This window comes from Onychomys torridus, chromosome 3 (genome assembly GCF_903995425.1).
Source record: "Onychomys torridus chromosome 3, mOncTor1.1, whole genome shotgun sequence".
Lineage (NCBI taxonomy): Eukaryota > Metazoa > Chordata > Mammalia > Rodentia > Cricetidae > Onychomys > Onychomys torridus.
In genome coordinates, this window is record NC_050445.1 from 67354737 (window position 1) to 67378425 (window position 23689).

A 23689-nucleotide genomic window follows, 5' to 3' on the forward strand; every position below is an offset into this window, starting at 1 on the left:
AAACACTCGCTAGTAGACTTCCTTGGCTCCCAGTAAGTGGTACTTAATATACACAAGCTTTCAGACTGCTCCAACAGATCCTCATAAAACAAGGCTACTATAAAGAAAATATTTAGAGGAAGTTATAAGATGTGCCCATTTCTCTTAGTGGAAAGCTTAAGATGTTTTGAACTGGAACAAGTTATTATTAGACGGACATCTTTAGACTAAATCAGACAACTGTCAGCCAAGAGTGAGTCCAGTTCCACCCAGAGTAGGGCTATGGACCTTTGCTCTGGAGTTCTGAGTGCAGAGAGTGAAGGCTGACTTTTGTTGTTGTTTTGAAACAGAGTGTCATTTAGCCCAGGCTGTCTTCACACGTACTACATATGGAAGCTGGCTTTGAATTCTTGATTCTCTAGTTTCTACCTCCTAAGTGCTGAGGTTACAGGTGTGAGTCACCACATCTGGCTTGAGAGTAGGCATTTTAAAACAGTATAACAACCTAATATAACTGTGAAACTTTTATTATACTTTTCAAATCATTTATATACTAAAGTTTAAAAAGCAAATAGCTACCAGCATAAAATCAGTTATTACACACAGATAGAGAGCTTTGAGGTTTGAGTACTGGTTTCTACCTGTTGTGATAAGGGATTATTATCTCATCTGATCTTCTTAATAACCTACTGAGGTGGGATCATTCCTATTTCATAAGGGAAGATCTGATAAGGCAGTAATCAAGATGAATCTTGCTTTGTATACTGGCAGAAATGAGGCTGACTTGGCCCTTCTAATCATATTAATGGCTTTTGAATCTACAGGAATTGACATTATGCAGAGTTAATAACAATATAATGGAGAGAATAATAGTCTCCTCAATGACGCCATGTCTCTGTCTCAGGAACCTTTGAAGAGGCTACCTTGGATGGCAAAGAGACTCTCAAATGCAGTTGAGGATGTTAGAGGGAAATTTTCCTTGTTAGTTTCTGTCAACTTGACACAAGACAGTGTCCTCTGCGAAGAAGAAACCCCACCTGAGGAACTGCCTCCATAAACTAGCCTGTAGCCAAGTCTTTGTGGCATTTTCTTGATGAATAATAGCTGGAGGACCCAGCCCATGGAGAGCAATGCCCCCTCTAACTAAGCATGTGGTCCTGTGGTCCTGAGCTATACAGAATGGTATCTGAGCAGCCACGGGAGCAAGCCAGTGAGCAGTCTCCCTTCATGATCTCGCCTTCAGCTCTGCCTCCAGGTGGAGTTCTTGCCCTACTTCCTTTCATGACAGACTATAAACTGTAATCTGAAATAAACCCATTGATGCCCAAATTTCTTTTGGTCATGGCATTTTATCATGGAAAAACAAAAGTAAATGAAGACAGGACGAGTATACTAGATTATCCAGTTGGTTCAGTTATAACCATGACAGAGTCTTTATAAGGGGCCGTGGGATACAGGAGTGTCAGAGGCAGGAGGATGAGAAGCTATAGCAAAGTAGAGGTGAGAGTGATATTGCTGTGGATACAGAAGTCTCTGTGTGTTTACTTGGTTAGGTCTGAGTGGCTGTGGGACTGGCGGGTGAGAGAGATTTGTCCTGACTGTGGGCCAGGCAGGACCAGGAAAATAATAGCTACAAATGGCACCCAACAGGTTGGCAAGGGTTTCCACCAAAAACCTGAGAAAAAAGATTCCAAAAATGGAGCTAAAAACAGCTTCCTAGTGGTCTCTCTTCAGATAGCTGCAGCCTGCAGGTTTAAGCTACTATGGCGGGTTCCTGGCGTGTGCACTCAACCTGCAGTGTGGCGGGAATGAGGAGTCTACAAGTGGCACATTACACTGTGTGGTAGATTTAGCCTTTGCTAGCACACACACGCGCGCGCACACACACACACACACACACACACATGCACACACACACACACACACATGCACACACACACACACACACACACAAGAGGTTTCTGGCCTACACGCTGCTTAGACCCACTGTTTCTAAGAGTTGATGGCTCCCAGAGCTGGTGGTAAATGTACCACTGCCATGTTGGGAAGCTGGGGTGGGTGGAGCCAGCAGCCACAGTGCTGTTTCAGTCTTAGAATGCTGCAGTTTAAAGCAACAGGTTCACAATAAGACCGATTCAGATGGAATAGTTTACAATGCAAATAAAATACACGTAGGTTTGAAAAAGACAAAACAGATGATATATACAGTTATATAAAGAAATACATAGTTTTAAAAAATAAAGTGTTTAAAAAGACAGTAAAAATAATATAAAAAATAAGCCACATAAAGATGGATATCACACAGAGAATCTGGATTATGTTGTCTCGATATTCTTTTTTTTTTTTTTAAATATTCTTAGCTACAGAAAGACATTTGATTGTAAAAGCTGTTGAGTTAAGCCAATATGTATATTTTAAAGGTACCTTGACTTCAAAATTTGGATGTAAGGATATGTTGCTTTGGAAAGGAGGCTCTGCTTTTGTTTCCACAGAAAGCCAGAGGCTGTGGATTTGTTACAGATTAAGATACATCAGGTTTGACCAACTAAAGCCCCCTGAAAGGTCTCCATGGCCCAGATGATCTAACATTGAGAATGGTTTCAAGGCAACTGACTCAGACAATACAGCCTCAAAGACTACTCCATAATCCTAAAATTTTCTTGTGTCCCCAGAAGATACAGCATGCCATGTCCCTCCCCCCTCCAGCAGGAAGCAGTAAGAGAAGCTACGCCCAAATTTCCAAATATACCAAGCTAGCTTTGGAGATGGAATTGGCTCATTCCTTCTCTAAACCCAGGAATATTGCTAAAAGAAAAGGTTAACAGATTCTTGTGTCCCAATTCAGAAGAGGCCTCTGGTATGGGACAGAGAAAAACCAATATTTTTATTTAAAGCAGGTTGATTATAAATGCAATCTCTTTCTAAAGAAGCAAAGGGGATAGTTTAGATATGATAGGATGAAGGGGTAGGTTAATGAACCTACTTTTAAAAAGCAACAATTTGTTTGAAATGTTTTAGTTGGTATAGATTTTAGTTTATTGATACAAGTTTAAACTTAATTTTGTTATACTGTATATATTTCTATTCTTGTTTGAGGTATTATGTTTATGTAACTCATTTAGATTATAATGGATAATTAAGAAATACAGATTAATAGTCTTCTATGATAGTCAAACTTGTAGCATGTTAGTTAAGTTTTCTAGGTATACATAGATATATTTCAGATAGATAGGCAATCTTCAAATACTTTAAAGACCTACAGAATACGGCATTTAAAATGTTTTAAAAATTTTAGACTTTCTGAACAGTGAGGCATGTCTGCTGGCAGCACCAGATTTACTTCAGAGAGCAGGTTGGGCATCAAAGACACTCTATACAGAGTTTATCTTCTTCTTGGCAAAAATAGCCATTTGAGCAAGAAACTGTTCTTGCCTGGACTGCTTGAAAAAAATGTATTGACTGGACATGCAGGACCCATAGGAAGGTGACCACTGAACTTTCCTTGACAAAATGGTCTTTCAGGTTCCTGCTTCTCAGAGGAAACTGCCAGACATTCTACAGGACACAGAGAGAAGTGACTGAGAGACTCTAGACCTGTGGGCTGAAGACAGATGCCCCAACTTTACAAAAGAACATTGGATGACTGTCCAGGCTGCCAGCTGTCTCTGTCTACTCTTGCAAGACTCCCGAAAGTTGCTTGTGTCTGTCTCCCATTTCTCAAGTAATATTATATCCTTCTGAGGTCTCTGATGTAGTTGAAGACCACGTAGACTAGATAGGTATAATTTTCCTTAGTTATGATAAAAGATAAGTTAGATATGAAACCTTAGACTCACAAATATAGGATAGATAGGATATCTTCTTTAATTTTACCAAATACAAATAGACTAGATATTATAAATAGACTAGATATTGTAACTGTAATTCTTGCTTGATAATTGTTTTGTTATATGTAGTTTTACTATTATGAAAGTTAAAACTTTCCTTTTTGAAAAAAAAAGAAAAGGGGAAGTACTGTGGATATCGCTCTGTACAAATAAAATGCTGATTGGCCAGTAGCCAGGCAGGAAGTATAGGTTGCACAAGCAGAGAAGAGAATTCTGGGTACAGGAAGGCTGAGTTGGGAGACGCCGCCAGACGCTGCCAGATGCCACCATGAGAACCAACATGTAAGATACTGGTAAGCCAGGAGCCATGTGGCAAGGTATAGATTTATAGAAATGGGTTAATTTAAGATATAAGAACAGCTAGCAAGAAGCTTGCCATGGCCATACAGTTTGTAAGTAATATAAGTCTCTGTGTGTTTACTTGGTTGGGTCTGAGCGGCTGAGTTTACTGAGTTGGGACTGGCAGGTGAGAGAGATTTGTCCTGACCATGGGAGGGCAGGACCAGAAAACTATAGCTACATGATGTCACTGAGAGGCACCAGTTCAGGAGCCAATGGTCTGCAGGACACCAACAGCAGGCGGCAAGTCAAGGGAATGGCCCTCACCTCCTTCCAGGGTCTTCAGTGTTCCAGTCCCTGCTGACACATTGACATTAGCCAAGTGAGATGAACTCTGAGCTGCTCATCTCTACAGCTATCAGATAATAAACTTACATGGCTTGTGACACCTTATTACTGGGTCAAAAGGAAGGAATCCAGTACATTTACCAGTGTTTCCAGATGAGTGAAATGAACACACACGCACAGATATAAAGGATACAAATCCATTCTGATAACAGTGCACCAGTTTCTTGACACAATTAAGTTGTTTTTCTTCTAAGTCATCCTAAAACAAATGGCCTGTTAGTTCTTTTGTGTCATTAAATTGGTTAAGATTAAAAAAAAATTATTCAGTGTATAGACACATTAAGATTACTAAGTCTTACATAAAAAGCAAATGTATATCTGGATACAGTACCACATAAAAAAGAAAACAAGAAAGGCTAAATATAAGAGGAAAAGGAAGAACTGAATTCAGTAATGGATATGAGTTTTCAGAGGGAAGAAAGCAAATTGGTTTTCTACTAATCTATAACGCAGTTTTTGTTTTTGTGATTGATAAATACATAAAATATACTAAAAACTAAAACAAAATTTTACGTGAAGCCTCACAGCTTCTGTTCTGAATGCCAATTGTGACTGTTCACTGAGTCATATAGACTTTCAGTGTAGTTAATATGACTCTATACAGTAATGTGTTTTCAAAACTCGTGTCAACTCAAAGCAACCCCCAATATGTGTTCTTCTCTTTCATCTCACACTTACTTATTGTGTATGTGTATGTGTGCACATGCATGCATTCTATGACATGTAGGAGGACATCAGTAGACAAAATTCAGGGGTTTGTTTTCTCCTTTCCCCAGTGAGTTCTCTTGCCTGCCTCTACCCCCTTCAGGTTAAACTGCTCATGAAAAGGGCAAGCACTCTCTATATTTCCCACCCTGCCTTCAAAACTACTAACAGGAACTCTCCACAGTTGTGGTTTATTTTTAATGCAGATATATTTGCAATTTAAACACTTAAACTTCACAAACACTAGTCATCAAAAGATAAATTGCTCTTGGTGGTTTTTATTTTTTTTCTATAAAAATATAGAGACTAAAAATGTTAAAGCAATAGCTAAATGTTTGTATTTACTAATCATAGGATGATACTTTGTTTTGGTGGCTATACCTGAGTCAATCTATTTTCTATTTATTAAAAAATGTGCATTCCACAAGCCTTTAATCCCAGCACTCGGGAGGCAGAGCCAGGCGGATCTCTGTGAGTTCGAGGCCAGCATGGTCTACAGAGCGAGATCCAGGTCAGGCACAAAGCTACATAGAGAAACCCTGTCTCGAAACAACAACAACAAAACAAAACAATGTGTATTCATCTTTGGAAATGAGTACAGGTAATTCTATAGTGAGTGCTAACTCTGAGGCACTTACCAATACCTCAGTAACATTAGGAGAGTACTGTGTGTAAACATGTATGTATACACAGTTACTATCTCTTTTCCCAATACATTTTTGAGGTTTATTTAAGAAAAAATATTTTCTTTGTATTCTCATCATTTTTCTTAGAACAAATCATCTTTGTATATCTATAAATCTGTCTACATGTCCAAATTAAAATTTTTCTACTAGTTCTTCAGTGTCCTTTTGGTACTGTCTCTTCTCTAGTTCTACTTGGCAAGAATCATTAGCACAGGATAGATGGCTCTTTCTCTACTCTGGAGGTATTAGCCCAAGATAGACAGTCTTTTCTCTACTCTTGGAGTATTAGCCCAGGATCAAAAGTCCTTTCTCTACTCTTGCAGATCCTTTTGACTATAGCCAATATGGTTGGGTTTGACCCTCTTACAAAAACAAATTGGCTCTCATACTAAATTTAAATTCCTTGAATAAAACATATATTGTGGAGAAAGTTTTCAACAAAAGAGATACACAATATTTACATTAGAGAGAATGCCTATTATTGTTCAGGGAAACGTGAGTCTTTGAGGTAGCAAAGTAACTTCCCACAAAGGTTACTCACCTTATCAGCCTCTTCAAGGAGTTTGATGATATGATTAAGGTCCATGGGCTTGAAAATACCCTAGAAACACACAGCTCTTACTATTCCACCCCAGAAGAATAAATAAATTAAATCAAGCACACACATTCCCACACCTTCACCCAAAACCCCACACACATGTTCTTTGAAAATTTCACACAGTGCAGCTCAATCATATCTGTCCACTCCCTCTCTCCACCTTCCCACCCCTTTTCCCCATTGTATCTTCCTTCCTGCTTCCAGTTCTTTAATTTTCTTTATAATCCACTGAGTCCAATTAAAGCCACCCATATGTACATGGCTATGAAATATTAAATCAGGCATAGGCAACCTGCCAGAGGCGGCCCCTCAAAGAAAAGTGACTCAGTCCTATCGATTCCCAATAGCTCCTCAGCCAGGGGTGGGGCCTTGGAGAACCTCCCCATATTGCTAACTATAACTATTAAATTGTTAAATTTGCCATTAACAAATAGTTTGGTAAACATAATTTTGCCTTTGGAGATTAGGAGTTTTAACAATGTCTGTCGCCTATGGTTACTTTCTCCTTCTCTGTTCTTCCTGTGTTTTCAGATTTTATGGATACAGACACAGCTAATGGCAAACAGCATAGCCTTTGTGTTAGAACTTTTCAAATATTTGCTTTGCGGGTTAGACAATGGCATTGAAATGGAAACTTGGTGCATGATTTTTTTGTATCCAATTTATCTTCCTCAGATAACCTTTCATAAAAAAATGGAAAGCACGGCGGTGGTGGCGCACACCTTTAATCCCAGCACTCAGGAGGCAGAGCCAGGGGATCTCTGTGAGTTCGAGGCCAGCCTGGTCTACAGAGCGAGATCCAGGACAGGCACCCAAACTACACAGAGAAACCCCGTCTCAAAAAAAAAAAAAAAAAAAAAAAAAGGAAAGCAGCAAGGAATTCTTTTGTGTTTATCCCACACCGTCACTTGATGTTGCTCTGTACACATTCTATTTTCCTGCCTTCCGTAAGTTTTAATTGGCAGGTTTTATGTTTCAAGTATGACAGGCATACTGTCCTGATCTCAGGTAGCTATCAGCATGGAATCATACAAAAGATTCTGGATGTCATACAAAGAACTTAGGAAGCCATGGAATGTTTTGAGACTGAATATATAAATGGACAATGGCCAGACTTGTCTGTTGACAATTACTTATGTAGTCTAGCTTGAACTCAGGCCCAGCTTGAAAATTCCACAGCAATCCATGAAGGCAAGCCATAACTTCTACAGAAACATGCTCAGAAAAATAAAAGTTTGGTCATTGACTGCTCAACTGTTTACCTCCTGATTTCAACTCAGTACCAATCAGAGAAAGCCAAGAAGAAACAGCTGACATAAAATACACAATTATGCTTCACACTGCAATTACACAGGACGCCCAGCCTACAGCCAACCTCGTGCTTCTCCATGGCAACCATTTCTAATCATCACAACACACCCTCCACATGAAGCTTTTGTGCCAGTCTTGCATTCTCATCCCAAAGAAAGCAATGCCAAACGACTCCTTCCCAACAGCAAGTGTTGACTAAATAGTCTCTGTCTCATCAGGGTGGTCTTCCTCAGGATCAGCCAGAAGAATGAAACAATGAAATGTTACTTTTTTTTTTTCCAGTGTGGTGACCTAGAGAGCTATACTCAAGGTAGAAAACTAGTGTGTAACTTCAGCAATGGATACAGACCCCAGTAAGCGGACTTAACACACCCAGGAGGTCGGGTTTGCAGGATCTAATAAGTGACTTGATGCAAAGAGGGGAAAGAATTTAAAAAGGTGAGGGTGAGTTGCTGGCCTGAGGAACGGTAAGACAGACAGTGCTGGAAAGAGGTGTGCATTGGGGTCGAGGGGAGCTCTCTCACAGGTTTCTAGTGACGTCATGCTACTGACGGATGACCCCATTGCTCATCTTGAATAGCAGCTGCAGTCTGATGTGAGCATCAGAACACCTGATGGAACCCGGGCACAGGCTTCTGAATCATGAACTCAATGTAGTAACTGGAGGTTTGGGGTACATTAGACAACTAACCACAAGCCAACGTTGAATGTCCACACTGTGTCAGGCATTATTCTAGGTGCTAATGGTATGCAAAGGAAAGACACAAAATCTGCTTACATAAACAATATGCCATGGGGGGGGCATTAAGTCAATAAGTTCTATAGTATAGGGTATGATGACAATGTTCTAGAGAAATTAAATGGTTATAAAGTGCTGGCTTGCTTGAGAAGTATAATTTCACACTCAGTAGTCAGAGAAGGACTGACTTACAGAGAGAGTACAATTTTAGCAGTGGTGAGGGAGTAAGCTGTGGCTCAGGAAGGGGTAATGTCCATGCAGTGGACACAGAAAGTGCACTGCGGGCTAGAACCCTTGGCAAACTTGAAAAGCCAGAAGGTCAGAGTGATCGGAGCACAGAATAGTGAGTAAGCTAGGGCTTAAGTTTCTACTCTGAACCCAGAGGAAAGGAGCTCAGGGAAAGACACCAAACTATTAAGATATATTTCCTGCCCATAAAGAACACATAATCTAATGGAAAGCATCTAAAAATGAAGCAATGACTAACATAACATGAGCTATGATTAGGTAAGAAGGATCCAACGCTAGGACTATTCCGTTCCTGAGGAGATAGACAGACAGATGAGGGTGAAAATGAACGGGAAACATGTCCTGTGGAAGAGAGGTAGGACCTGATGATAGGCCAAGATTGGAGAAACCCATATGACAAGAAGAGGCCATGCATTCAAACGATTTAACATCACCTCCTATGTGCTTAGAAACTGTACCGGGCATTGCACTAAAAATGCTGCAGCAAAAGACTAGTAAGATTCTGCCCTCGTGGAGGTGAAATTAAGCAGTGCACCAGACATACAGAGAGAAAGGAACTCAGGCACCCCGGGGCCAGCATTGAGCTTAGACAGTACCAGCTCAGTGGTTCTGGTGCTTCAACAGGGCTTGAGGGAACACTTCCAAGCCCCACACTGGTAATTATAGCTGATTAAATTTGCAGTAGGCCCAAATATGCCCAGGATTTCCCAAAAGCTCCCCAGGAGACTGTGATGGTCATCTCCATTCCTGGATCATTCACCAAATACAGGCTGGTTTTATAGAACAGGGAAAAAGCCTAGAGAAGTTAAGCAATTTCAAGGCAATTTTATTAGATATGGTAAGCAACAGTATCCTGACAGGAAGTGAAGGTGTGTCTAGGGGAGGAAGTGTGAAATGGTATCTCAAGACAACAGATTGGGCAGAGAACAGATGTGAGCCAATGGACAGGCTACAGGGGCTGACGATCTGCGGTGATGGTGTCTGCAGTGAGAGAGAGAAAAGGAGAGCCAGCAGGTCCTTTGAAGAGCCGCTTGCAGCCTCCTACTTTTTTAACACGACAGTACCTGATCCAGTTGGGGGAGGGCTAGAATTGTGTTTTACTGTTACTGTTTTGTAAGTGGAAACACAGGAAACTATCTCTGGCAAGCTTTCCAGGAATGAGTGATGAAACGCCACAGCACTGCTTATACCATCCTGCCACTAGAATGCACGGAGTTCTTCTGCTCAGAGTGGGAAATGAGTCCTTCACCTAAGAGCATCAGCATTACCTGGAAATCTGCTAGGAAAGGGGAACACAAGGGCCCAGCCTAGAGCTGAGGAATCCAGTCTGCACTTACAAGATCCCATGCTCTTCATGCACACACTGAGTGTGAGAAGCTCCACTCTAAGGGGATGCCTGACTCTTTAGGACGGAGGAGGGGAGCATAAAGCAGATCTGAAATAAACAAAGTATCATCAACTAGACCCTCCTGGTTTCCATTTGAGCAAGGACAACTGCATTGCTACTGCATCTCCTTTATCAGAAAACAAACTTTATCTTTACTACCAGCCAGTGGATGAACAGAGCCAAGAGCCCTAGAACTATTTCTAGAAAAACAACCCACAGCACCAGACCTAATAAAGGTTTAGTTAACCTGTGAACATGAGCAGAGTTCAATGAGAACAAAACTCAAAGGGGAAGCTGTTGTGATTAGAGCCATCAATGATAACCACATGGATCTTACAATGCGTGTGATGGGCATGGCGCTAAATGCTTCGCAAGTCTTTCTTAAATATTGTAGGAGAAAGGCAGTTATAAATATCTTTCACAGATGAAGAACATGAGACTTTTTTGTATGTTAATTAGTTTGTTTTGTTTTGTTTTTATTTTTTATTTTTTTTGGTTTTTGTCTGTTTGTTTGTTTTTCAAGACAGGGTTTTCCTGTGTAGCTTTGCGCCTTTCCTGGCTCTCTCTCTGTAGCCCAGGCTGGCCTTGAACTCACAGAGATCTGCCTGCTTCTGCCTCCCGAGTGCTGGGATTAAAGGCATGCACCACCAATGCCCGGCTTAGTTTTTTTTTTTCAAAACAATAAAACCCTACTTGAATTTAGTAATCAGTTTTTAATTACTTATTTTGTTTGGTGAAATTGCTTTCCTTTTCTTTTCTTTTATTGTTTTTTTTTTTTTTTTTGACTCTTGGTGGATTTCACATCATGCATCCTGATCCCGTTCATGCCCCATGTCCCTTTGTGTCCACCCTCTACCCTGGCAACCTCTCCCCTAAAGCATTCTTTATTTCTGATTAAAACTCCAGAGTCCTAAGCACTGTTTTCTCTGTTTACGATTGGCTTCACATTTACACCCTACACTTTCCATAGTTCCACTCCAGGGTGAGGAAGGGGACCTGTGGTGGTGTGGGGAGTACCTGCAGCCACTCTTGCCTCCTGCAGATTGTTTTCATGCTGGCCAATGTCACTCACTGTATACGTGAGGTAGTATTACTGTGGAGTGTACAGAAGAGGGTTGGAGAGATGGTTTAATGGGTAAAGACACTTGCTGCCAACACTGGTAACCCCAGTTCAATACCTGGGACCCACCTGGTGGCACAAGGTAACTAACTTTTGTCCTCTGACCTCCACACAGGTGCTATGGCATACACACCCGATCCAATGCTCCTAAACACACACACACACACACACACACACACACACACACACACACACAAATACAATATGTACAAAATAACTTGCACATTTTATCTACTCCTAGGTAATACTATTCAAAAGCCAATTTCTCCAAATATATGTATATATATACTTAGGTTAGATTTAAAGGCTTGGAATTTAAGACAGCCCTTAAAAGCACAGGTAGACAAAATAGCATCTTTTATTGTTTTTGTTTTGTTTTTTGAGACGGGGTTTCTCTGTGTAGCTTTGCACCTTTCCTAGAACTCACTCTGTAGCCCAGGCTGGCCTCGAACTCACAGAGATTTACCTGCCTCTGCCTCCCGAGTGCTGGGATTAAAGGCATGTGCCACCACCGCCCAGCCAAAATAGCATCTTTATAGCAGGAAATCTTCAGCTGCTACTTTAAAACTTCAGAGACTGTGAGTTTTAATGAAAAATACTATTGTAAGCTTTAGTTGCCCCCCCCATAAAGAATGCTGGTGATAACTGCGTATTTAAGCATATGTGGCGTATATAAGCTTTCTATGTGCATTATCTAAGCTATACAGAGTCCTTACAATGAATATTTTGCAGTTTTTTTTCATCTTTAAATTTATTTATGTTGTATGGGAAGGCAGGTGTGGAGGTAAGAAAACAAGCTGGAAGTCGGTTCTCTCCTTCTGGGGCACTCTGGGGGTGGAAGTCAGGCAGTCTAGCACCCATACTCACTGAGCAGTCACCAAGCCTTACACTAAGCTTCACACAATGGACATCAGTACCATCATCATCACCTCCACTGCTATCACCACCTGCCTTTGATTTCACAGTTCCACAAGCTGTGCTTTAGCTGTCTCTCAAGTACAAGCAAAAGTGGAATGTTTTGAAAGAATGGAAATAGGAAGCGTCCAAAGATCTTTCTCTGCTGACTTGAGCAGAGAGCTAAAGGTTATCTTCTTAAATGTTGCTAGGAACATCAGGCCTCACAGGTGAGTAAAGATACTGAGTGCCAGGCCAGGCTGTGGTGGCGCACACCTTCAATCCCAGCACTCCAGAAGCAGAAGCAGATGGATCTCTGTGATTCAAGGCCAGCCTGGTCTACAGAGCAGGTTCCAGAACAGCCTGGGCTACATGGAGAAACTGTGTCAAAAAAGAAGAGGAGGAGGAGGAAGAGAAGGAGGAGGAGGAGGAGGAAGAGGAGGAGGAGGAGGAGGAGGAGGAGGAGGAGGAGGAGGAGGAGGAGGAGAAATTATAAAAGCAACTACAAAAAAAAGTCCAAGAAGAGTGAGATATCACTTTGATTTCTAATTCTACATTGTTTTCTATTCCATTTATTTAGGTAGCTGTTGCCTTTCCCCCTCACAGCACTTTTTAAAAATGTGACTACTCATAGGAGAGTCAGATACACACAAGTCACATACAGCGATGTTACAGACTTTTTTTTTTTTTTTTTTTGAGAAAGGGTTTCTCTGTGTAGCTTTGGAGTTTGTCCTGGAACTCACTCTGGAGAGCAGGCTGGCCTCCTGCCTCTGCCTCCTGAGTGCTGGGATCAAAGGCATGAGCCACCACGCCTGGCCACTTTTTTTTTTTTTTTCGTGATCTACTGAAAGTATTTCTCTTTGTAAACCCCTGTTTGTCTATCTCATAAAATCTTTGCCCCAAAGAAACGACTGAGAGCCAAACTCACCTACTTCTTAGAGCCCAGTGCCTAGGAATATAGTAGCAATGCTGAACTTCCTTGTAGCCCTGGGAGTGCAGAGAGCTGTGGTCGCTTACACTTCTCTGCTCTTGTACAGGAATACCTCCACAAGACTGATTAGGTAAATTCCCCTGGCATCTTCTCTGTATGTAAAAGTGCTGTGCTCTGCGGGCTGTTGCGTAAACGCATAACCTCAACCCAATTCCCACAGAAGTCCCTGAGTAAACTGGCTGCTCCCATTTAACTCTCCAAGGCTCCAGGATGTGAACGCAGGAGACAGAGTTCCTGACGTAGCTTGAGACTTGTGAACCCCCAACAGGAATTCCCATAGAGGCCCCCCAACACCATTAGTGTAGGGCAAAGCAGAGAGGTTCCTCAACCTAACTTTAAAAACTTAGCTTTGCAATTATTACAAAAGCAAACCCGAAACCAACTATGAACACAATAAAGAAAATCAATTCTGTCTCCAACTTTCCAACAGCATCTGCATACCAGTGACTACAAATTTAAACCTGGGGAACGCCACTTTATAACGGATCTACAGACAAAATCCCATCACAAACAATGATCTGGTTATCAAATCAAATGTCACTAAGAACGATTCCTTCCTTCCGTGGCCATACTTCAAAGAGGAGTCAGTCTCTCCAGGAGGAACACGCAGCTGGAGTCCCCAGACAGGTTGGCTGACGACATCCAGCCCCCCTCGCTAGCCGCACGCCCCCCAGGGACCAGCTCCGCGCGTCTCCGTCCCCGCAGGCTCACTGTGGTCCTGGATTCCACCCGGTTGCCCCGGAGCCTCACGCCCTTCCCCGCTCCTGCTGCAGCCCAGCGGTACCTGCTTATCCTCATGCGGGGTCACCACCCCAAACACCGGGATCGTGCGGGGACTGTAGGTCTTGGTCCTGACGCCCGCCTCGGCGGCGTCCGCCGTGGCCGAAGGCTCCACTGTGGACATGGCTGGGGGTGGGAGCCTGCGGTCCTAGGTGTGCCACGAGCCCTGCCGGGGAACACGAAGCGCGGCCCGAGCTAGGGAGACGAAAGACCCCGAAGGTCGGGCCGCGGCCCCCGCCTCCGCCACGCAGCGGACATCCCGCGGCTGCTGCGGTCCACACGCAGACCAGGGAGCCAGGCGCGCTCCTGTTGTTAACACAAGCCCGAGCGTTGCTAGGGGCGGGGCCTACGGAAGCTGGGAGAGTCAAACTTTGCCCAAGGATGGTCTGCGGGTGTGCGACTGGGAGACAAAGGAGACCTCTGACTGAGATCGCGGTATGCACCTGGAGTTTCAGTCTTGTGAAGACCACCCTTGCTTGATAAGGGCCTGTGTGGGGCAGAGGAGTAAAAGCTGGAGGTGGGAGGCATTCGGAGGGATGTGATTGGCACAGTGTGGAAAGCTGACCCCTTCCTCTCCAGTGATAGGACCGGTCAATTTAGTCTGAATTCCCAGGTTTGCCTCACTTGTACTTTAGTGGCCTAACTTGCCGGTTAGACAAACAAATGAGGCATTGTACAGTGTTGGAAAGCTTTCAGGCAGTAGAGTGGTTGTCTGGAATGCTGGAACCCCTGATGTTGGATGTCTAGTGTGGCCTGGGGTGGGAAGTTCAAATTTTTCAACCAGAGAAACACATTAAATTCTTTGCCAGGTGGATTCTCCCACCTGGCAAATCAACAGTCCAACTTAGTAATATCTTTTTTTCCTACAGTGGTATGTATTTTATTCATTGGCAGGTTGAGAGGCAACAGGGATGGAAGTTCTATACTTCATCCTCTACCACCTGGGTAGAGTATTAGCTACACACACCACCCTCTTCAGATGGCTAACTCCCTATGAAACTGGCTTATGTGATTTTGGTGAGGAAACCTTTATTTCTGGTACTCACTGCATAGTTAGTGGTATTTACTGATGAAGCAGCCCAACCATGTTATGATACTGCGACTCTTAAAATCAAGGACAATTGTCTTACTGAGATTTGTACTCAACTACTTATGCCTGTGGAATGCTAAGGATGTGGCTATGTGTCCTCAGCTGGCGGTGTAGGCACGGTGTGAACACCTCATGTGGCTCAGGATTGTGTTTATAGCTTGTTCACGGGTGATGCTGATGCCTCTGCTCTAAAGACCACACTGTTGGTCCTCCTTGTCAAGAACATACTAGTTACTCAATAAATGTTCTTTAAAATTTCAAGGATTTCACATTACTTTTAGATTTTGATTTAAGGTAAAATTAAAGCATTTTGTCAATTATTCGAAGTAAATATTCTATAGATCCTTGCTATTCAAGCTATTGGGCTTCCTGAGTAGGCGATTCATAGAGGCGTGTCAGGAATGCAGGATTTTGGACCTCTTGGTGTAAATACTGAATCAGAATTCCCATTTTAACAAATGTACACACACAAAAAATGAGATGCTCATGGTGTGTGTTCATCGTTTTTGTTTTGGGATAGTTTTACCAATCTTAGACATCTCAAAAAGGCAGGGGGGGGGGACTGGCTTGGACTATTCTATTTGCCAATTGTCTAAGTGACAATATTTGTTTTATTTTATCCCTAGAAGTGCACCAAGATTTAAGTTTTTAAGAACTTCAACTGTTTAAGTGTGTGGGTTTAATTTTAATTATTATTCATTGATCCTTTCTTATAATAATGCAGACACAGATGGATGAAAGGACTATTGAGATGTCCAATTACTTCAACAAAAGGTAAATAACAGAGAAAGTGAGAAATAAGATCTACCTAGAGAATACACATGTTTCAATATGTTGGCAATCCTGCAGAATTTGACACCATGAAGATAGGAATTATTTTCTTAGGAACACTTGTAGATGTAAGACAAGTTTCAGTATGTCAATCTACATACAATTTGTACATTTACAGGTATTGAAGAAAGTTAAGTATATACTTAAATAAACAAAATATATTAATGTAGCTCTTCTGATTTTGTTTGCACCCTGCCTAATTAGCAAGTTAGCAAAATTACAATTATTCATCATGAATTAAGAACATTTTGTAAGTACTTTAAAATACATATGAATTTAATTCTCTCAAAACTGATGCTGTATGCTCCAAATGTTCACACAAACATTATTTAATTCTATCTAAACTAATGCTGTATGCTATCACTGTTCAAACAAACATTATTTAATTCTCTCCAACCTGATGCTGTATGCTCTAAATGTTCAAACAAACATCATTACTTATAGAGACAGTTATAGAGTAGTTTGTTTTAAATAAAGAAATTTCATAGCATACAAAATATTATTAATGTGATGGGTTAGCTTGGGGGAAATTTATAACAGAAGAAATACGTATCAAGTTGGAATTTAATTTACTTCTAGGTTTTAAATAGTCTTTCAGATCAGCTTATGGTTGCAAGCCTAAAAAGTAGTCATCTCTCTTCAACAGACCACTCATGCAGATTTAGGCCTAAGAAATGGAACAGGAAGAACCAGTGGAATGGCTGCCCCTGATGTCAGTTACTCAAGTAAAAAAAACGGATCAACAGTAATCCAGACTGTAAGGAGAGGCTGGGGAAACCATTCATGTGCACTGGACAAATGATGTAAGTGATCAACTCTTTAGTTTTTTGATACTATGAAAAATGAAAAAAATCCTGAGCATTTACAAGTATCGACTATGTATTGTGATTACATGATACAGGTCTTTACTGTAAAATAGGATTCATCAGTCACGTTTAATCATTAGTTACTCCAGCTGTATGAAAAATTTCACTTGTTTTGACTTCATGGTCCTTGCATTTGTTCATGAAGTCTGAAGTCAGGTGGCTATAAAACAGAGATTTTTTTCTTACAGTTCTGGAGACCAGAAGATCAAGATCAAGGTTTTGTGTAGACTTTTCTTCCTGGCTTGCTCTGTTCTTCCCTTATCTTCATGTGGTTTTCCCTCTGACCAGGCCTGTATTCTAATCTCAAAAGGATGCCAGTCATACTGGATTAAGACTCACCCATTTAATCTCACCCCAATTATCTCTTTAAAGCCAATCTCTGAACACAGTCATACTCTGAAGCAGTGGGAGTTAGGACTTCAACATACAAATTTTGGATGACACAGTTCAGGCCACAGTAAATCCCACCATCTTTTAAGTTAAAATCTGAATGCTTATGGAAAGACTGAAGAACACACTACATGTAGTTAAAGCCATGTTGGCATTATCACCTGGAGAACTGATATTTTTCAGAGTGTCAGTAAATTGCTATGCTAATTTAATATCTACCACTATACGTTTGATCAGTATGAATCTGTCACGGGTCTCTCAACACATCTGGATTTTGAGTTTGCAGGGTCGCGTAAAACCGCAAAACCCATTTATTTCCTACTTCATCATTCAACAATTCCACTTGTGTTACTGTTTCCTCAGCCTTCCATAAACACACAGCAGTCATCATCACTTTATTTGGACTGTTATTCCTGGACAGAGAAAGGGAAAAATAGATGTTACTAAACTTGTCTTGGCTTTTGAACATGTATAGTTAATTGCTTGGTTTTATAGGTTATTTCCACGAAGGTCTGCTGAATTGTACTTTGGAACATTCTATCTGGAGGAAATGAATAGATAATATATCTACTAGCTAAATTTCATGTTGTATCTACTTGGTCAAATTTTGCCCTTCATTTGGGTTGACACATTAGGGAAAAGGGCCATGTAAAACTTATACCACACTTAAAATATTAATAGTGAATGGTCATTTATTGTTTGTCTGCAGTTCAAATTTAACTGAGAATTTTATTCGGGTAATCCTGTCAGGATACACACTCAAGCGTCTTCATGCAGATCCACAGATGTCAGTTTCTCTGGATCTGCTGCGTGGATAGGGCTCATCATGAAGCAGTGGGGGGCAGCACCCTAGCAACTCCTGGGAGACAGGGCAGCTCTGGGCCACTGGCCAGGGGGCAAGGCAAGAAGGGGGGCAGTGATCGGGAGACGCGAGGGCCGGGCAGGAAGAACCGGTCAAAGAAGAGATGCATAGCATAGCTTTCTATAAAGATGAGTCATGTTTATCAGCTATGGAACATACTGTGTTTGACACTGGGCACTTGGCAACAGCTAACACTGTATTCCTGACTTGCAGGATAGCTTAAATATTGCAGGTATCCTGATCTAAAAGTGATCAATGAAATGAAATAATCTTCATTAAATAGAGGTTTTCTTTTAAATGACTACTTGTGTAAAAACAGTCCCCTCCCCAAGCAAAACTACCATTTGGATTGCTTTCTGGGTATCTTTTTAAAAACAAAGACCAATAGCTGGTTCTGCCTCCCTCATCCGCTTTGTGGTGGTGAGAGTGAGGGAGAGATGCCCCCCACCTCCAGTTGGACAAGGAACTGACTCCTTCACCAGCTACAACACTTGGGAAAGCGGGCCTTGCACCTCATCTGGGCAGCACAGTGGAGCTGACCCTGTTGAGGAGGGCACAGGTGAGCCAAACACATGAGCATGGGAGACCGAGCCCCTCCCCTCATCTGCCCTAGGGCAGCAGGCATGGGTGGAGAGATCCGCACTGGAAACCCATCAATGCTGAAGTAGGTGGGAGAGCTGGCCCTGCCCCTCATCAGCTGCAGCACTTGGGAGAGTGGTCCCTGCACCTCACCTGGACAGCACAGTAGAGCAGGCCCTGAAGGTGTGGGAGAACCGACCCCAAGGATGTGAAACCTGAAAGCTGGAGAACTAGACCCGCTCCTTGCTCATCACTGCAAGGGGTAAACTAGTCAGGGCAATGCTGGAGAGCTCACCCTGGTGGCGAAGACAGGGGAGAGCTGAAGCACTGACCAACCCTGCAATTACTTGGGCTTAGAACCTAGGTTATATGTTGGTCCACCCCATCTGTGATCTGCTGGAACACGGGGGAGGGGGTAGGGAGGGGAGGAGAGTGTCAGCCCTGTGGACCCAGGGCTGCAGGATCTCCACAACACAGAGCAGCAACAGGATGTCCAGGAAGTGTCCTGGTGAGGGCCGAGCTCTGATGGTGCAGCTGAGCCAGGGGCCTTGAACCGGACCAATGATTCTTTGTGATAAACGCCTGCATGCTAAAATGTATGGATAAAGGGGTTTACTGTGTGACTCACTGTGTCACACTGCAGCTTCCATGATGGGATTTCCCCCTTCCTTTTTTTCTCTTAAATTTTATTTGTTTTATTTTGGCAGGGGAGGGAGATGGGTAGGCTTAGGAGGCATGATGTGAAAGACACAAAAAATAAGTAAAAAGTAAAAAAAAAAAGACCAAAATATTAGCTAAATTCCATCAAATATTCAAATTAGTAAGATTGAAAAAGCAAAATTAAAACATTAAATAATACTTTTTATTGAAATTTTTGTAAGGCAGATCTAGGAGAATGACATAAAATCACGGTGTACAATTTGTTAACAATATTTTACATGACAAAGCCTTTAGCAAAAATGAATACACACAAGGACATTTTGTACAAAGAAAATCATACAAGCAAATACAAAATAGCTAATGAAAGACAAAGGCAAAAAACAAGTATAATTAATTAATAATACAACATTAATTGTAAGGTAAATTGTATATTGTCCTTTAAAATCTTTTAAAAGTAAGAATTACTACAGTAACCTATTCAAGAATGCTAAATGAATATTGTTACAAAGAACTGGAAAGGATACAATTTAGATTTCACAACACAGAAACTCAGTTGGAATTGTTTAAACACAGGAAGAAGCAGGGACTTGTCTGTTTTCTAGTAGCCTCGATTCTGCCTCTGAGTGTTGCCTTGACCCTCTGGGGACAGATGTTTATCCACAACCTCATTAGCCAGACAGAAGGGCCCATAAAGAAGACATGCCACTTCCCTTACAGTAGTCCTCAGAGGCCAGCACTCATCACAGGGACACCTCTCAGTCAGTCACAGAGACCAGTCACAAGGACAGCTCGCTCCAAGAGGTGTGAACAGCAGTCCTCAGGAGTGAGGAAAGCAGACTGTGAAGATGGAAACCTGCGCAACTGTGGAAAACCTTGGAAGGAAATCTCTGTGAGAATAATTCCATAAAGCACCTGCTTTTGTTGAGTTACCTCAGCTCATCCAGCTACCAGGAGTGTCCCTAAGCTACTGGGAAGTCTCCTGGTCTGTCTTCATTGTGGATCTGTGCACAGTGGAAATTTAGTGATTTGTAAACTTAAAAAACGACCCAACAATCTCTAGTATGCATGTTAGGCTAAACAAAAGCACTGTTTTAGTATCATATGGCTAGAACCCCTAACAATTTAAGCACTTTCAAATTTTGTCACACTCGAAAGTGTTGAAGAACCCGTTCATTCCTGTTAAGTTCAAAAGAACAGACAAGCTCCCCTAAAATCGCTACACTTCATTTTAGGTGATTACAAAGACTGAACATATGCCAGAATTTGCCCTACTGAGTTCTCCACAGCGCAGGTTGAGCGACTCATTTTCCTGACATCACACAGAGCCATAACACTGGACTGAGGTACGTTATACCACGTGTGACATTGCTTTGTTATCAATTTACAAAACAATTTCTATTTTATTCTGCTTGCACATTTCAAAGCAGGATTTTGTAGACTGATACAGGTATAATTAATTAGTTTACAGTATAGTTCTGAATTACATTTATCGTACTTATATTTTAGATGCCATGTGAAATACTTAAATAAACCTCATTTTGAGAGGGAACACTATAGAATATATTACTAAATAGCTTAATGGCATAAAAATTTAAATTAAGACTTGTCATATTACATAAGAAATGAATAATAGAAAAAGCTGGAAAAATATGTTTTGAGACAGGGTCTCTTTATACAACCCTGGCTGTCACTGTGTTGATCAGGTTGAATATATTCTTGAATCCTCTTTAAAAAATAATTTTCATAATCTGACTGTAGGTAGGAACATATTTTTATCATTATCAAATTAATTTTGAAAGTAAAATTTTTCAGTCAACTTGAAGTTATGCTAATGTTTAAGAAAATAATCAGGTAGTTTAGCATGAATTTATCAGCCACTCTCTGTATTATACAAAATAATTAGCTCTGATAAGTAATCATAATTTATTCATACTTTATAATGTTTTAAAATTTAAATAAAAATCTCATGTAGGTTATCTGAGCTAAATTTTAGTGTATCTTCTTTAAAAAGATGTTAATATGAATATATTTATATTTAAATATGGTTTTAAATATTCCTAATAAAGGAGACATGAAATCTGCACAAAAGCTAAGTAGCATGATACATGTTATATGGTTTTTTCCCTCATAGGAAAAATTATGTGGCTGTCTTTACAAAGGACTAAGACAGACCATGTTTTCTACATTCCTATCATTTCCTCACTCATCCTTCTCAAAACATAAACAAATTTTCACTCCTCTTTAAAAACCTTCCCTAACCCTAAAAATTTTAATTACATTTCATTTACTTTGTGTGTGAGAGGTAAAAGAAGAGACAGACAGAGAGGGATGAGAGGACACATCATCCCAGGGACCGCCTCAATTCATCAGGCTTGTCTAGAGGTGCCTTTGCCCACTGAGACATCTCCTTAGACCTACTCTTTGAAGGGCAAGCTCCTCCCACCACCTTCTCACATTTGGCAGCAACAAACTTCAGTCTACTTCTAAAGGCAGAAAAATGCCTTTAAAGATAAAGAGAAAATTGTTCAAAAGAAAAATTACAGAAGTAGTAAATTAAGCAACTGAAAGTCAGTAAACAGATATGCATTGTGAGAGGGGCCTTTCAACATTTAGAACTGTAATAACTATATTACATTTACTCTACAACTAAAATTATTCCATTTTTTAGCATTCCAAAGAAAAAGTGTCATTTGAAATATATTTGTAGTTTTTAAATCATTTTGTATTTCCAGGGATCCCATGTATGTATAATAGCAGTAACTTTATATTATGGGCTACCTAACATATATAACAATGTACTTTTATCATCTAGCTTTTAGAAATACTTCATTGTATTTTCATATTAAATTGTCTTAGGATGAAGTCTAAGAAGTAGGCAAGTATTGAAAACACATTGCTATTTTCACTAGTTCATGACAGTATTGGTATGTGTGTTTGTCTGTATTAGACACAGTCTCAATGTAGCTCTGAATATCCTGGATCTCACTCTGTAGACCAGGCTGGCTCTAACTCACAGAGATCTGCCTGTATCTCCCTCCTGAGTGCTGGGATCAAGGGCGTGCGCCACCACACCCAGCTTGTAGGTAATTACTGTTAAAAGCCATCACTATAATGAATTCCTACTAAGAATTCATTATTATGATCAATAATGAAAATAGGATGTTCAATATTACAGTTCACCAACAAATCATTGAAGAATAGTGGGTATTTTCCCAGACTAACAATGCAGGAATAGAAAAAGACACTGGTGGGAAAGACAGGTTCCACAAAAATAAGAGTCTTTTTATTTTTGATAGTTGGATTTGAGTCAGTAGGTAACTTTAAAAATGATACAGTTTTCTGAAGAACACATATAATTACATCTTATTTATAGCTTTGTACTATGATAAATAAGGAACAAATGGAGAAAATGTAGTATATCCCAAAGTTTGAACAAAATGCAATATACACATGGAATACCAGCACTGAGAAATTTTATGAATAATCTATATGCTTCTATGTCTCTGGAATAGATTTATAATTAGCCACTTGTTCTATTATCTTTCGTGCTTATCAATTGCTTCCTAATGAATGGTAGTGAAGGCAGGAGGATTTCCCAGGAAGAGCAAAGGACGTGGCCACCTGATGGGAATTTCTGAAGAGCTGCAGGATCTCAATAGTTTATCCACACTGCTTTGACCCTCAGTTCTTCACTGCACAGGGAGGTACTGTGCTATTGTGGGTTTCCAGGAATAATAAAATTATGATTAAGATACTCCTATGCATCCTTTGATGCACACAACATACTCTAAAGACTGTCAATCGCTATACAAGAGAGAAAACATCCAGACTGACATCATGAATGTAGTGCATGGAGATGGGGCAGGGGTGGTGTATCCTGATGGTTCATAAAATGATGGCTTCTGAAGGATGACTACCTGGCCATGACTGCTCACCCTGCTACTTCTTCACCATGTGACCTTAGGCAAATTTAGCTTTTCTATCCTCCAGTTTCCTCACATGAAAAATGAAGATAACTATTTCATGGGTCTGTTGTAAATATTAAATGGGACAAGTGTGGAGAGCCATGCCACATTCCCTCAGTGGACATCAGTAAAATCCCACTCAGGAAGAGTGGTGGCTGGCCAAAGTAACAAATACGACCTGGCATGGGACCATGTGCAGACCTGACACTTCCACAGCAATCACGGTTCTACAATTCCTGGGGTTGGTACTATATTCAAAATAACAGCCTGCGTGGCCAAATCACCGAGTCCTTTCCCTGATTGACATGAATATGACAATGAAACTGTTCTGTAACATAAGAGAATAAAGCTCTCATGAGTTGTGCATTAGCAGTATTCATTTCATATCTCCAGTGCCTTTTTTTTTTTCAGAGCTGAGGACTGAACCCAGGGT

The 23689-nt window shown here is 41.0% G+C and overlaps 1 protein-coding gene and 1 long non-coding RNA gene across 5 annotated transcripts in view; one reads left to right on the plus strand and one right to left on the minus strand.

Moving 5' to 3' along the window:
* The window catches only part of Cfap69 (cilia and flagella associated protein 69), a 70166-nt gene extending 55838 nt beyond the window's left edge, over positions 1 to 14328 (minus strand). For 3 of the 4 annotated variants that reach the window (XM_036182125.1, XM_036182124.1, XM_036182127.1), the window contains exons 1-3: positions 14018 to 14328; positions 6486 to 6545; positions 4687 to 4752 (exon numbers count right to left, since the gene is read on the minus strand). In XM_036182125.1, the coding sequence (XP_036038018.1) occupies positions 4687 to 4752; positions 6486 to 6545; positions 14018 to 14137 (246 nt within the window). In that variant the 5' untranslated portion in view covers positions 14138 to 14328. The remainder of the gene's footprint in view (positions 1 to 4686; positions 4753 to 6485; positions 6546 to 14017) is intronic. The other variant, XM_036182126.1, reaches the window with a different exon arrangement.
* Positions 14329 to 14389: 61 nt separating this feature from the next.
* Positions 14390 to 23682, plus strand: LOC118579641. The gene is made up of 5 exons (XR_004944490.1): positions 14390 to 14448; positions 15828 to 15877; positions 16581 to 16737; positions 20524 to 20634; positions 22869 to 23682. It is a non-coding gene; the product is annotated as an uncharacterized LOC118579641 (long non-coding RNA).
* Positions 23683 to 23689: the final 7 nt, after the last annotated feature.